Here is a 15,893-nt window from a genome sequence, read left to right on the forward strand (position 1 = left end):
GGGTGGTAATTTATATCTAACTTTGTACAACTTTTCTCTTCTATTTCTTTTTTTGCTATTTTTTCCTTTCCGTTTCTATTTGTATTTATTTAGCAATGCTTCTATTGAATTTCGTGTTCTATAACGACAACACCTCTTATTTTACTGATCCTCTAAATCTAAAATTCGGATATGTTCTTCAATTGGGTTGTTTTTCGTTTTTTATTGGAACTCTACTAAAACTAAAAAAGAAATCAAGTTTGCTTATCTCACTCGACTTGATTGAATCCATTAGGGAATCGATAAATCTAAGTAAATTGTAGTTTCAATTTCCACTTCGATTGTGTTTGGTATGGAGGAAAACATTTTCTCAAAAATATTTTTCAATTTTTTAATGTTTGGTTGGTCAAAATGTTTTACAAAATATTTTCTCTAGTAGTGGCTTGAAAATAAGGAAAATGACTTCTCTAATGGGAGTAGGCAAAACAAGCTAAGTTCCATAAGTGGAATTCCAAGTTCATATCTCCTTCCTACCCTAAAATGCCCCTAACCCCCAACCTTGACAACCTCACACCCTCGACATCAGAACCCCCACTCCTCACCCCACCCCACACTCATTATATCTTCCTAGATTACGTATAAATGCTCTCTGGCCACTATTTTTTCGCTTGCTTACCAAACACTGTAAAAATAAGTAAGAAAATCACTTATTTAAAAAAAAAAAAAAAAAAATCTAGGAAAACATTGTCATTCGTAACAAACACACCATTATGCTTCGTTTGTTCTCTCATCTATATTCGTTTGTATTTGTTTTATTTGGATCATATTTGTAGTGTCAATCCAACACCAGACCCTTTTATTAATTTTTTTTAGTTGTTTTCAGTAGAGTTTTTTTTTTTTTTTTCAATAATCAATATTTATAGTGAGAACAATGTGTTGAATAAGTATTATTTACTGTGATAAATGAAGTGGATCTATTTAGTTATTTTATATTTTAAATTTATTTAAAAATGTGAATGTATTTTTTTAGATTTTTTTCTTTTAATGGTTTTTGGTTGTATTGTCTAATTTCTTCATTTCTTTTTCTTCAAATTGTATATATACATTTTTTTTATATTTCTTCGCGTTGTTAACTCAACGATGGAGTACTCGGCTTTAAGTGCCGCTAGTGTCTTTTGTGCACATGAATAAAGTGAGGGATTCGTTCATAGTAAAAATTGAAAGACCACGATTGATCCTGAAAGGGAATGAATGGTGTATCAATGGAAAGTTATAAGAGTATTTCATTGTTCCTAGCTGGGTATCAATATCGTGTTGGATTTCTTGGAACGAGACAAAATAAAGTTAGGTTGAATGAATAAATCGATAAGGCTGCGGCTTCAATTAAGTTATTAGAAAAAAACAATGAACTTTTGTTTTTAATTTGAATGATCCGATCTAATTAGACATTAAAAATTTATTAGTGCCTGATGTAGAAAAGGTTTCTTATTCCATGAGTCAATTCTCAATTTTTAATGAATCCTACTATTATCATTTTCTATTTAGAGATGTGTGTAGAAGAAATAACATATTGATAAAGAAAGTTTTTTGTTCAAATCAAAAAAGTGATTAGGTTGAAAAGGTATAGGATTTCTAGCCATCTTATTATCTTATGACACTATAACATAGACCAATAAAAGTGCTTATCAACACTTTTTCACCATGCACACTATTTGTTTGTTATCATTTTTAGCACTTCTAAACAAACATGTAGCTATTTTTTTTTTCCATATATATATAAAATCAACGTCAACACCTAATTTTTTTTTCAAACTCTTAATATTTATCATCTGCTTTTAATGAACAAATTCAAACGGGTTCTAATACTATCAACTAAATGAGTCAAAATCAGCTGTTGCTTGAACTGTTTGGTCACGATTCTTGATTTCGGAAGGTGACACAATTTGATTTGATTTTCGCTGAATCAACCGCTATTACTAATAATTACCATGTAAAGATTTATGTAAAATTTATCATTTATTCTATAAATAAATATAATAATACAACGTCCAATAAAATAGGAAAAATAAGCTTTTGGCGTCATAAAAGCTTTTGTTAATTGGACATTCACATTCTCTATTAATTTCTTACAAGTTATTACTCCCTTCGAATCAAAAAAAGAGTCCACTTAACCCTTTTTTTCTTGGATAAAAAAAGAGTCCACTTAATTTATTTGTCTAGGAATTAGTATTTTCTTAAAAAATTTTCTTAAAATGGCTAAGTGGACTCTTTTTTTGATCCGGAGGGAGTATAAGTTATTAATTTGTTTGTTCAAAATGGTACAAAATATCTCTAACTATGCGACTGGTGTATTTTTCTCAAATCATTTTAATTTTACAAGGTCATAAAGCAGATCAAAAGGTCTTTGATTTACATTTTGGGTGTATTTGGTAGGGAGGAAAACATTTTTCCGTTATCAAATTTTTTCATGTTTTGTAGGTTAAAATGTTTTAGGAATAATTTCTTTAGGAAAATAATTTTCATAAGTGATATTCCAAGTTTATTGACTCTTCCGCACCCGTCCAAAGGCCCTCGAACCCCCACTCCCCACCCCATATCAATAGTGTTTTTTTTTTTTTTGCTAGATCCTATATAACTGCATCTGGCACAATATGTTTTACTTACTTACTTACTTACTAAACACTAGAAAATAAATAAGAAATAAACTTATTTTTTCCGAAAAACGTGTTTTAGGAACATATTTTTCTTTATTGCAAACGCACCCTTTGTGAAAGAGGGAGAAAAAAAAATTCCAAGCCATTGATTGACATCGAACATTATCTTTATTTACTAACTAGCGGTCTATGCCCACGTCTTTACGCACGCCCAACACTTTGATTACGGTATCTATGTGTATATAGTTGTTTTTGAATGGTGATTATATATATATATATATATATATATATATATATATATATATATATATATATATATATATATATATATATATATATTATGTTCAAAGCACGATTAATATAATATTGTAATTTGTGCTCCGTATCTAAAACTTTATTATATTAATGGTTGCTACGAATACAAAATCGGCAAATTTATTAATATTTTTTAAAAGAGAAGACTTTTTTAAAAAGAAACTATTTCCTCTCTTTGAGATAAAACAATGTCAATATTTAAGCATCGTACTTTTAATTTTAATTCGATTAATTTAAAAGTGTAAAATACTTATTATTTTTTATCAAATTTTGATTTGGATAATTCTAATTTAAATTATTAAATTAATTTTACATGTTTAAAACAAAACAAAGTAGAAATTGATTTTCTATTTAAACGAAGAAATACTATTTTTTAATTTTTGGTAAATATTCTCGGTTTAGCTCATTTTACTTGTCATGTTGTCTTTTGCATGGTTTTTTAAGAAAACGTCGATTAGAATTATAATTTGACTAATTTACCTTATTCATTATTTGATTTCCATTTGATATATATTTTTCTACGACATTAATCTCTTTTCACATTTATTGGAGTAAGAATAAAAATAAAAAAGTAATTAAATTCTATCTTATTTTAAAATATAAATATTTTAAGTATATTTATTTTAGTAAACACAAATAAATGACATGGTGGAATAGCAAATACAACGAGTTTAATAGCTAGATTAGATCTCGTTATAAAAAAAGAAAGAAAATTGTATGGTTTGACTACCTAACCTTTTGAAGAAAAGCAATTTCATTTGCTCCCACTAATGGATTGATACACACGTGACAATGAATCCATCATTATTGACTCAATGACATACTTTGGAAATTACATGAATATTGTTTGATTTTTTAATATGGGGTGCATTTTTTTTTTTGGACATTATTAATTTGCACTATTTTTATTTATATATATATATATATATATATATACATATATATATATATATATATATATATATATGTTCAAAACACGATTAATATAACATTGTAGTTTGTACTCCGTATCTAAAACTTTATTATATTAGTGTTTATTACGAATACAAAGTCTGCACTTTTTTTTGACATTATTTTTTTTAAATATGGGGTTCACTTTTTTTTTATATTGTTTGATTTTGTTAATATGGGATCCACTTTTTTTTATCGTGAGTTTGGAGATGGTGGGTTTCACTTTTTTTTTTTTTTTTTTATATATATATATATATATATTGCTTGATGTTGTTTAGTATGGGGTCCACCCTTTATGGGGTGCACTTTTTTTTTTTTTGGACATTATTAGTTTGTACTATTTTTATGCATATAATATATATACATATATTATGTTCAAAACACGATTAATATAACATTGTAGTTTGTCTTTCGTATCTAAAACTTTATTATATTAGTGTTTGCTACGAATAAAAAGTCTGCACTTCTTTTTTTTAATATTATATTTTTTTTAATATGGAGTTCAATTTTTTTTTTTTTAATATTGCTTGATTTTATTAATATGGGGTCCACTTTATTTTTTCCCATAGTTTGGAGATTGAGTTCCAATTTTTTTCTTCCTTTTTTTTTTTTTAATTGCTCGGTGTTATTTAGTATGGGGCCCACCCCCTTTTTTTTAAGTAACGGACGATGAAGCATATAGAGTCTAAACCCATGCTTTATATAGTTTTTTCTTTTTTTTATTTTTATTTTTTATATTGCTTGGTGTTATTTAGTATGGGCCCACCCTTTTGGACATTATTAGTTTGCACATATTTTTATATATATATATATATATATATACTATGTTCAAAACACGATTAATATAACATTGTAATCTAAATCTTTATTATATTAGTGTTTGCTACGAATACGCATCGTGTTTAATATGGGGCCAACATTTTTTTTAATAGTGTTTGTTTTTTAAATATGGGATTCACTTTTTTTTTTCAATATTGTTTGATTTTGTTAATATGGGGTCCACTTTTTTTTTCCCCTGATTTTGGATGTGGTGAGTTTCACTTTTTTTTAATACTCGATGTTGTTTAATATGGGGCCCACAATTTTTTTTTACAATTTTTTTTTTTTTAGGGCTTGATTAATATGGGGCCCAAATTTTTTTTTTTTTTTTTATATATATATATATATATATATATATATATATATAGTTCAAAATACGATTAATATAACATTGTAATTTGTGCTTCGTATCTAAATCTTTATTATATTAGTATTTGCTACGAATACGCATCGTGTTTAATATGGGGCCCACATCTTTTTTAACAGTGTTTGTTTTATATATAGACTATGTTCAAAATACGATTAATATAACATTGTAGTTTGTGCTTCGTATCTAAATCTTTATTATATTAGTGTTTGCTACGAATACGCATCGTGTTTAATATGGGGCCCACATCTTTTTTAACAGTGTTTGTTTTTTAAATATGGGATTCACTTTTTTTTTCAATATTGCTTGATTTTGTTAATATGGGGTCTACTTTTTTTTTTCCCCTGATTTTGGATGTGGTGAGTTCCACTTTTTTTTAATACTCGATGTTGTTTAATATGGGGCCCACAATTTTTTTTTAAGAATAATATGGGGCCCATAATTTTTTTTTATACGATTAATATAACATTGTAGTTTGTGCTTCGTATCTAAATCTTTATTATATTAGTGTTTGCTACGAATACGCATCGTGTTTAATATGGGGCCAACATTTTTTTTAATAGTGTTTGTTTTTTAAATATGGGATTCACTTTTTTTTTTCAATATTGTTTGATTTTGTTAATATGGGTCCACTTTTTTTTCCCCGATTTTGGATGTGGTGAGTTTCACTTTTTTTTTTAATACTCGATGTTGTTTAATATGGGGCCCACAATTTTTTTTAAAGTTTAATATGGGGCCCACAATTTTTTTTTTAGGGCTTGATTAATATGGGGCCCAAATTTTTTTTTTTTTTTTACAATTTTATATATATATATATAGACTATGTTCAAAATACGATTAATATAACATTGTAATTTGTTTGATTTTGTATCTAAATCTTTATTATATTATATATGTTTAATATGGGGCCCACATCTTTTTTTTTTTTTGGCACGTATTAGTTTGTTTTATATATAGACTATGTTCAAAATACGATTAATATAACATTGTAGTTTGTGCTTCGTATCTAAATCTTTATTATATTAGTGTTTGCTACGAATACGCATCGTGTTTAATATGGGGCCCACATCTTTTTTAACGTTGTTTGTTTTTTAAATATGGGATTCACTTTTTTTTTTTTAATATTGCTTGATTTTTTTAATATGGGGTCCACTTTTTTTTCCCCCGATTTTGGATGTGGTGAGTTTCACTTTTTTTTTTTTTAATTGCTCGATGTTGTTTAATATGGGGCCCACAATTTTTTTTTTAAATTTTTTTTTTTTTTTTTTAGGGGTTGATTAATATGGGGCCCAAAATTTTTTTTTTTTGTAGTTTGTGCTTCGTATCTAAATCTTTATTATATTAGTGTTTGCTACGAATACGCATCGTGTTTAATATGGAGCCCACATCTTTTTTAACAGTGTTTGTTTTATATATAGACTATGTTCAAAAATACGATTAATATAACATTGTAGTTTGTGCTTCGTATCTAAATCTTTATTATATTAGTGTTTGCTACGAATACGCATCGTGTTTAATATGGGGCCCACATCTTTTTTAACAGTGTTTGTTTTTTAAATATGGGATTCACTTTTTTTTTCAATATTGCTTGATTTTGTTAATATGGGGTCCACTTTTTTTTTCCCCGATTTTGGATGTAGTTCCACTTTTTTTTTAATACTCGATGTTGTTTAATATGGGGCCAACAATTTTTTTTTTTATGTTTAATTAATGGGCTTGATTAATATGGGGCCCAAAATTTTTTTTTTTTTTTTTACAATTTTTTTTTTTTTAGGGGTTGATTAATATGGGGCTAAATTTTTTTTTTTTTTTTTATGGGGGGTCCACAACGGACGACGAAAAAGGTGCCCCAAACTCCCTCTTCTAAATAGTAGTAAAGTAAAAAGATAGAATAAAATCTAAAATTTGTCGCCAAATCTCAAAAATTACAAAGTTCAATTAGTCAAACATTAAGCGTTACGGTCATACGGAACAACTACTCTTGAAAGGCATATAACTTATAAGTAATTAAACAAATAGTAATACTCTTTCCATTTCAATTTAAGTGTCTTATTTAACTAATCACGAAATTTAAGAAATAAAAAACAACTTTTGAATCATGGGGTTCTAAATTAAATATATGTATAATGTACTAAAATATCCTTTGAATGTATCAACTTACAAAATATAAAAAGACTATTGGTAAAAAAAGAAAGTAAGACATTTAAAATGAGACTGAAAGAGCAGTAAATAAATACTCCCTCGGTCCACTTTTACTTGTCCAAAGATTCTAAAAATAGATTTTTACTTTTACTTGTCAAATTTAGCATATCAAGAGAAGATAATTTTCTTTTTCCTGTTTTACCCATAATATTAAATACTCACTTCAAATTAATAAAAATATCCATCAATTAATATGAATATATTGGTAAATTACGCACTTCATTTATTATTTCTTAAGGGATGTGTATAGTTAAAAGTGGATAAGTAAAAGTGAACGGAGGAAAAAGAATTTGGAATAAAAAACTTTTAATTAAGATAAAACTACATAAATGCGAATTAAATTACATGAAAAAGATAATACCATGGAATATTCCACCACTTATAGGAATCTAAAAATTCTTTTCATATTCAATTTTCAACAGACACCAGTAATAATAGGACTTTGACTTCTAGTTACATCTTTCCACTCTGTTCTTCACATAATCACATCTCCTTCTATATAAAGCTATAAGCAAAATCCCAAATCCTCTGCAACTTTGCTTCAAATCACTTCTCTAAATTTTTTTTTTCTCTATCTCATGACCCATAATAATCTTTTCTTTGTTTTCCTATTCCTTCTAGGTTTTTCCTTCACAGGCATCACGAGAATACCCATAATTATTCATCATTAAACTTTACTTTTCATAACTAAAAAAAAAATAAAAAAATTGGTGAATGTTTTCAGTTAATGCTAAAACAATCAAGACCCATTTTTCTCCGTGATAGTTGGTGGAAGAATCCGTGACTTTTTAGTACTTAATTTTTTTTTTCTACTTTACCAAGAAAAGTCTAGAAGAAATAGTAGATAAAAAAGAGTGTTTTTTTTTCCCGAAGATGAGTAAGAACCTTGAGAAAATGGCTTCAATTGATGCACAATTGAGGCTATTAGCACCAGCTAAAGTGTCTGAGGATGATAAGCTTGTGGAATATGATGCTTTGTTGCTTGACAGGTTTCTTGATATTTTGCAAGATTTGCATGGAGAGGATATTCGAGAAACGGTATTTTGCTTTTTATTTAGTTTGTTTTTGTGTGTTTTTTTAGCTTCTGGTAAACCCCTTTGTTGTGTTTCTTGATAATTTGTGGTTTGAATGGAGTATGCTAATTATACATTTTGCTTAATTTTGTTATGCTTGGTTAATTTCGTGTTTATCAACTTCTGTTGAACCCCTTTGTTGCGTTTCTTTATAATCTGTGGTTTAAATGCAGGATGGTAATTATACATTTTGCTTGATTTTGTTGGAACTTAGTTTAGTTTTGTGTTTTAACTTCTTTACTGCGTTTTGTTTTTATGATTATGTGGATTAGTCAAAAAGACTTGTAATTTCTTCATGATTTGTGGTTTCAATGCATATAGCTAGTTATACATTTTGCTTGGTTTTGTTGGTACTTAGTTTAATTTCGTGTTAATCGACTTGTGTTTAACTTCTTTACTGCGGTTGTTTTGATGGTTATGTGGATTAGTCAGAAAGACTGGTAATTTCTTCATAATTTGTGATGTGAATGCATTATGCTGATTATACATTATTCTTAATTTTGTTTGTGTAGTTAGATTAATTTCGTGTTTATCAACTTCTTTACTGCGTTTGTTTTGATGGTTATGTGGATTACTCAAAAACACTTGTAATTTCTTATAATCTGTGGTTTGAATGCATATTTCTAGTTATACACTTTGCTTAATTTTGTTAGTTTAATGTTTATCAACTTCTACTCAACTCCTTTACTGTGTTTGTTTTGATGGTTATGTGGATTAGTCAAAAAGACTGGTAATTTCTTTCATAATTTGTGGTTTGAATGCAGTATGCTAATTATACATTATGCTTAATTTTGTTGGTACTTAGTTTAGTTTCGTGTTTATCGACTTGTGTTTAACTTCTTTCTTGAATTTGTTTTGATGGTTATGTGGATTAGTCAAAAAGACTTGTAATTTCTTCATAATGTATGGCTTGAATGCATATTGCTAGTTATACATTATGCTTAATTTTGTTGGTACTTATTTTAATTTCGTGAATGCCAACTCCGTTACTGCAATTCCATTGATGTGTATGTGGGGTAGAAAAGAGTGGTACTTCATTCATATTTTCTGGTGTGAATGTGTTAGACCAGTTTCCATTATATGTAGTTTTGTCAGTTCTTATTTTGCATTAATGTCAAACTCCTTTTTTTTGCTATTTTTTGATGTTTATGCAGTGTGTGTGGAAAAGACTGGTACTTTATTAATATTGTGATATGGATACACTAGGTTAATCTTCATTGTGTTTGGTTTTGTTAGTCCTTTGACTAGTTTACAGCATATTATTTTTTTTTGAGTTGGCTGTTCTTTCAAATCAGGGACTACGTTCTTTTTCGATATGCAATGCGACTTTCCTTATGAAAAGAGGGAAAGATTTAATTCTATCCATCTATCCACCTTGTTCCTTGTCTATTATGCTCTGATTTGGCATTGCCTGTTCTTCTGTTGACTATTAAGTTGGTTTTAGCTTTTGGAAACTGACCAGTTCCTTTGGGGCCGGGTAGTGCTCACATCTCCTTTAATGTTTTACTCTATCAAAGAATGTTTAGCTGGGAACGTGAGTCAAAGTTTTGACTTTCAAGTGTTGCATGCTGTTTTATCTTTGCAAAGGCACAAGAAATTGTAGGTCCTGTGATCTTAGTCAATACAAAATATTAGCGATTTCTGGTAAAAGTGGATGGTACTTATTGTGGTGCTACATTGTGCTAGGTTCAAGAGTGTTATGAACTTTCCGCTGAATACGAAGGGAAGCATGACCCAAAGAAGTTGGAAGAGCTTGGGCAAATGCTTACCAGTTTAGATGCTGGAGATTCCATTGTAGTCACCAAAGCCTTTTCTAACATGCTTAACTTGGCAAACCTTGCCGAAGAGGTTCAGATAGCTTACAGACGAAGAAGTAAGCTAAAAAAGCGTGATTTTTCGGATGAGGCTTCTGCACCAACTGAATCAGACATTGAAGAGACCCTTAGGAAGCTCGTCGGACAGCTAAACAAATCACCCCTAGAAGTTTTTGATGCTTTGAAGAACCAGACTGTGGATTTGGTGCTCACAGCACATCCTACTCAGTCTGTTCGTAGGTCTTTGCTTCAAAAGCATGCAAGGTTTGTTACTATTACTGAAATTAACCAAAAATGAGTGGTGAAATAATTGCATGGCACAAGCCCCATATTTGTAGGTTACCTAACTGTAAGTCTATTTCTAAAGATGTTAAAAGAAGATGAAAGGAAAGGAGACAGTACTTTCTGTTCGGTTCATCTATATTTCTATCTAGAGAGCATCTCTTTTTTTATCCAATTTACTAAATCTTAACTGGACAAGATAAGATTCTCATTTCCCACTTGCTGTCCAGGATTCGTGATAATTTGACGCAGTTGTACGCCAAAGATATTACTCCTGATGATAAGCAGGAACTAGATGAGGCTCTACAAAGAGAGGTATGAGGTTCAAAATGTTGATTCTGTTGTCGTCTTCCTCTCTTTTTATCATGCTGATTGCTGATTCCCTTCATTTCATTAAGGGAGTACTTTTAAGTTAAAAAAAGTCTTAACCTTTTTTGTTATATGAAGTTAGTGTACAGAAATGTTGTTTAGTCAACTTGTGCCAAGGTAAAATGGATGTGAGGAATGCTTGTACAGATAACTTATTTTCTGTACACTTTTGAGAACAGTGCTTTAGTAAATTTCTGCTGGTTGTAGAGTATTCTTTTGGTGCTTTTTCACTCCCCTGGTGCATAAATATTGATATTGGGGCTTTGCTCTCTTTCCTTCTTCATGTAAGGCAAAGATGATATATTAAGCTGATAACAAAACTCGGATAGGCAGATTATTGGCATGCAGTGAGAAATATAGGTTGAATTGTTAAGGAAAGCTAGTCCTTTCAGGGACCATATCTTAGCTTTTAATTGGGAAGAAACAGATTTCACCTCTGTAGAGGTAGGTGTTTAAGCTGGTAAATTACCTTTTTTTGTGCAATATTTAAAGATTGTAAGCTGTTAAGGCACATAAAAGCAAAGTTCCTTAAAGGGCTAAAAATTAAGAAGAACTAAAGTACCTGCATTAGTTGTAAGAAAGCTAGCTGGCAGGTATGTAGGTTTAAAAGAAATGAATAAATAAGGAGAGAATACGCTAAAGGACGCTAACCAGGTGTCAGAACTATTTGATTTCTAGATTTTTGCAAATTACTTTTTGCCCCTTCAACACGATTTTGGGTGTTAAGCATTGCTGGGATACCGCTGTAGAAGTCCTCACTCCTCTGCATAAAGAATATCAATAATTATAAATACATGTGACTCTGCTCTTTCGCTGCATACAGATACAAGCAGCCTTTCGCACAGATGAAATCAGGAGGACTCCACCAACTCCACAAGATGAGATGAGGGCAGGGATGAGTTACTTCCATGAGACAATATGGAAGGGGGTGCCGAAATTCCTACGCCGTGTTGACACTGCTTTGAAGAATATTGGAATAAATGAACGTGTTCCCTACAATGCCCCTCTCATTCAGTTTTCTTCTTGGATGGGTGGTGATCGAGATGGTATTGTCTTTCTTTACAAGTAGCATTGTCTTTTTTTCTTTTTTCTTTTTTCTTTGGTTCTCTTTCTTTGAAAGTCAGATTAAGCACATATTAAAGGGAACTAACTCTGATACAAGCGGAACTTATGGTTGATTAAGATGGTTCAGTTTATTGAAATTCTCAAAGGTCAACGAGTTCGGTGTATCCTTAAACAAAATCCATGGCTCATATTTTGCAAATCTAACCATTGAGGGACAAAAATTATGATGATTTTTTAGTGGGAGTGCAACTCATTCACGATTTCATATTATCTGAAACATCATATCTAGATGGTAAAGTGGTACTTTTAAAGCTTTAAAGTATGCAGTTAGAACAGTGGAAGCATCTTGCTTTTGATTCTTGAGTGACATGAGAAAGTATTCTCCCTGAAGCTCAATGTAATTGCATATCAAGTTTGAATAAGGTTTGAAGGCTTTTGTAAAGGCATCTATGATTTTTGATGTGCATGCAGGCAACCCTAGAGTAACCCCTGAAGTGACAAGAGATGTGTGCTTATTGGCTAGAATGATGGCTGCAAAACTGTATTTCGCTCAGATTGAGGATCTTATGTTTGAGGTAACAAATTGGTACACTGGATGTTGTTGCTTACACTTTGCTCCTGATCCTGTAACAGTTACTTGACTTTAACAATTTTTTGTATTGCCCCGTCTTGTTTTGCCTATGGCAGCTTTCAATGTGGCGATGCAATGATGAGCTCCGTGGGCGTGCAGAAGAACTTCATAGAACGTCCAAAAGAGACGCAAAACACTACATTGGTATTTACCTCCGTTCTTTCTTTGTTCTGCTACCAGACTTGTTTTCTGAAAGTGTAATATTAATCATACAACTTCATAATTAATATTGTTGCTAATATTCAATAGTCTTTGTCCTTCTTACCCCTGCGACTACTAACTGCTCTTCTTGCTTAATTTAATAATACAGAATTTTGGAAGCAAATTCCATCGAATGAGCCCTACCGTGTTCTTCTTGCTGATGTGAGAGATAAGTTATATAATACACGGGAACGCGCTCGTCAGTTACTAGCCAATGGGTTCTCTGATGTTCCTGAGGAGTCAACATTCACAAATGTTGAACAGGTGTCCTTTATAAACTCTTTTTATTTCTGCTCACCTCATTAATATCTAAAACTTGTTAGCCGGCTTCCAAATTTACCAATGCTGAAGAGATATCTTTTCTATTTCTAATATGTGTGTCGATGATATTTTATCTAGGATTCTATGTGTGATTTCTAATTATTTTTAATTGAAGGTGGATTCGGCTGTCTAAGTAGCAAACTGAGACAGTCTGCTCACTAAATGTTCAAAGACAGAAGAAAATAGTTTCTGTAAGATAATAAGGAAACGAACTCTAGCAAACTTTTGAAATTCTTGTTCGACAATATTCATCTTGCTTTAAAACAAAGTTTTAGAATGCTGCAACACCGAATCTGTGAGCCAAGTTCTACTGGTTATTTTGGGATTTTGTATATAACCAACCAAGATAGCATGGTTCTCATTTCTCAAATGTTTAGACATATTTCATGGAACTTAGATCTGCTAATATGCATGCCAATTTCTGTATGATTTGAATATGTGAAAAAGATGGTTGTCCTTATCCTGCAGTTTCTGGAACCTCTGGAGCTGTGCTATAGATCTCTATGCGCTTGTGGTGACAGACCAATTGCAGATGGCAGCCTTCTTGATTTTCTAAGGCAAGTTTCCACCTTTGGTCTCTCGCTTGTGAGACTTGATATCCGGCAAGAGTCAGATAGGCACACTGATGTTCTAGATGCTATAACAAAGCACCTGGGTATTGGATCCTATAAAGAATGGTCTGAGAAGCAGAGACAGGAATGGCTCTTATCGGAACTAAGTGGAAAGCGTCCACTTTTTGGACCTGATCTCCCTAAAACTGATGAAATTGCTGATGTTTTGGATACCTTTAATGTCATTGCTGAACTTCCCTCCGATAACTTTGGTGCTTATATAATTTCGATGGCCACTGCTCCCTCTGATGTGCTTGCCGTTGAGCTTTTGCAGCGTGAGTGTCATGTAAAAAATCCATTGAGGGTTGTTCCATTGTTTGAAAAGCTTGCTGATCTTGAGTCTGCACCTGCTGCTGTTGCTCGGTTGTTCTCCATAGATTGGTACAGAAACCGTATAAATGGGAAACAAGAAGTGATGATTGGGTATTCTGATTCGGGTAAGGATGCTGGCCGACTATCTGCAGCTTGGCAATTGTACAAGGCTCAAGAGGAACTTGTAAAGGTGGCAAAAGAATTTGGAGTAAAGCTAACTATGTTTCATGGCCGAGGAGGGACTGTTGGACGGGGAGGGGGTCCCACCCACCTTGCTATATTATCACAACCCCCCGACACAGTCCATGGTTCACTTCGTGTGACTGTTCAAGGTGAAGTTATTGAACAATCATTTGGGGAGGAACACTTGTGCTTTAGAACTCTTCAGCGTTTCACAGCAGCTACACTTGAGCATGGAATGAACCCCCCTGTGGCTCCGAAGCCAGAGTGGCGCGCCCTATTGGATGAGATGGCTGTTATCGCTACGAAAGATTATCGGTCTTTAGTGTTCCAGGATCCACGATTTGTTGAATACTTCCGCCTTGTAAGTATATTCAAGATACTTCTTAAGTTGATTTGAACTGCTTTTAGATGACTCTTAACGGATCACTTAAAAAGAGGTAAAAGAGAAAAGAACATTCTGAAAGCAAAGGAAGGACATTAGTTTTTAATATGTTAAAGCGGTCAGTTTCTATTAATCAGTCAAAACAGACATGGATGGTGTTTACATTTCAGACATTGATGACTTATTTGCCTTCAGCCCGATGCCTATGAAACTGAACTTTCTTTTTCTGTTTGTCGAAAATGCAGGCAACCCCAGAATTAGAATATGGTCGCATGAATATTGGAAGTCGCCCGGCAAAAAGGAAGCCAAGTGGTGGGATTGAGTCTCTTCGAGCAATTCCATGGATCTTTGCATGGACTCAGACGAGGTTTCATCTCCCAGTATGGCTTGGCTTTGGGGCCGCATTCAAGCATGTTATTGAGAAGGACATCAGAAATCTGCAAATGCTCAAGGATATGTACAATGGATGGCCATTCTTTAGAGTGACACTTGACTTGATTGAAATGGTCTTTGCTAAGGGTGACCCTGGCATTGCTGCATTGTATGATAAGCTTTTAGTATCCGAAGATCTCTGGCCACTTGGAGAACGCTTGAGATCCAAATACGAAGAAACAAAGGGCTTTCTCCTTCAGGTACATAAATCTTTTATTAATTGATACCCGTCCCAATTTATGTCTCATTTTTTTTTTTAGTCTGTCCTAAAAAGAATGTTATCTTTCTGTATTTAAAGAGAATTTACTTAAATTACTCATTTTACCAAATGAGGTAGATTTCTAACCACCCAAATATCTAAGACTTGTTTTAGACCTCAAGTTTCAAAAGTCTTCCCCTTTTCCTTAAACTCCGTGTTTGTGAATTGGGAAGAAGGAATTATGTATTATTACCATCATGATCTTACCCTGTCACCAGAAAGTTCACATTTTGGGATTCTTGAAATGTCTTTCTTTTAATCATGCTGCTTGTTCTAGGTTGCTGGACACAAGGATCTTTTGGAAGGAGATCCATACTTGAGGCAAAGACTCAAACTTCGCGATTCTTACATTACGACCCTCAATGTTTGCCAAGCATACACATTGAAGCGAATTCGAGACCCCAGCTTCAACGTGAATGTGCGGCCGCATCTAGACAAGGATCTTATGGAATCAAACAAACCAGCTGCTGAATTAGTGAAACTGAATCCTACGAGTGAATATGCTCCTGGCTTGGAAGACACCCTTATCTTGACAATGAAAGGTATTGCTGCTGGGATGCAGAACACTGGTTAAGGCTAAGGTTTCAACCTATTATGTATGTAGAATAAGTGATGCTGTCTTAACTTATATAAATATTTCTGTTATAATAATGATGAGATGTTTCTGAAGA

The 15,893-nt window shown here is 32.0% G+C and overlaps 1 protein-coding gene across 1 annotated transcript; it reads left to right on the plus strand.

Moving 5' to 3' along the window:
• Positions 1-7,884: 7,884 nt before the first annotated feature.
• On the plus strand, positions 7,885-15,893 carry LOC132038658 (phosphoenolpyruvate carboxylase, housekeeping isozyme-like). The gene is made up of 10 exons (XM_059429340.1): positions 7,885-8,325; positions 10,047-10,438; positions 10,687-10,771; positions 11,649-11,871; positions 12,362-12,465; positions 12,578-12,665; positions 12,832-12,986; positions 13,512-14,510; positions 14,777-15,163; positions 15,500-15,893. Exons 1-10 carry the CDS (start codon positions 8,161-8,163, stop codon positions 15,794-15,796), a joined length of 2,895 nt encoding a protein of 964 aa, XP_059285323.1. The 5' UTR covers positions 7,885-8,160; the 3' UTR covers positions 15,797-15,893.

The sequence above is a fragment of the Lycium ferocissimum genome, chromosome 11 (genome assembly GCF_029784015.1).
Source record: "Lycium ferocissimum isolate CSIRO_LF1 chromosome 11, AGI_CSIRO_Lferr_CH_V1, whole genome shotgun sequence".
Lineage (NCBI taxonomy): Eukaryota > Viridiplantae > Streptophyta > Magnoliopsida > Solanales > Solanaceae > Lycium > Lycium ferocissimum.

What these genes read in the sequence shown, in the direction of transcription:
- LOC132038658 (XM_059429340.1), top strand. Translation starts at nt 8,161, where the DNA reads ATGAGTAAGAACCTTGAGAAAATGGCTTCAATTGATGCACAATTGAGG. An exon ending in GATGGGTGGTGATCGAGATG is followed by an intron (nt 11,872 to 12,361) that starts GTATTGTCTTTC and finishes ATGTGCATGCAG; the next exon opens with GCAACCCTAGAGTAACCCCT. An exon ending in CAAAGGGCTTTCTCCTTCAG is followed by an intron (nt 15,164 to 15,499) that starts GTACATAAATCT and finishes TGCTTGTTCTAG; the next exon opens with GTTGCTGGACACAAGGATCT.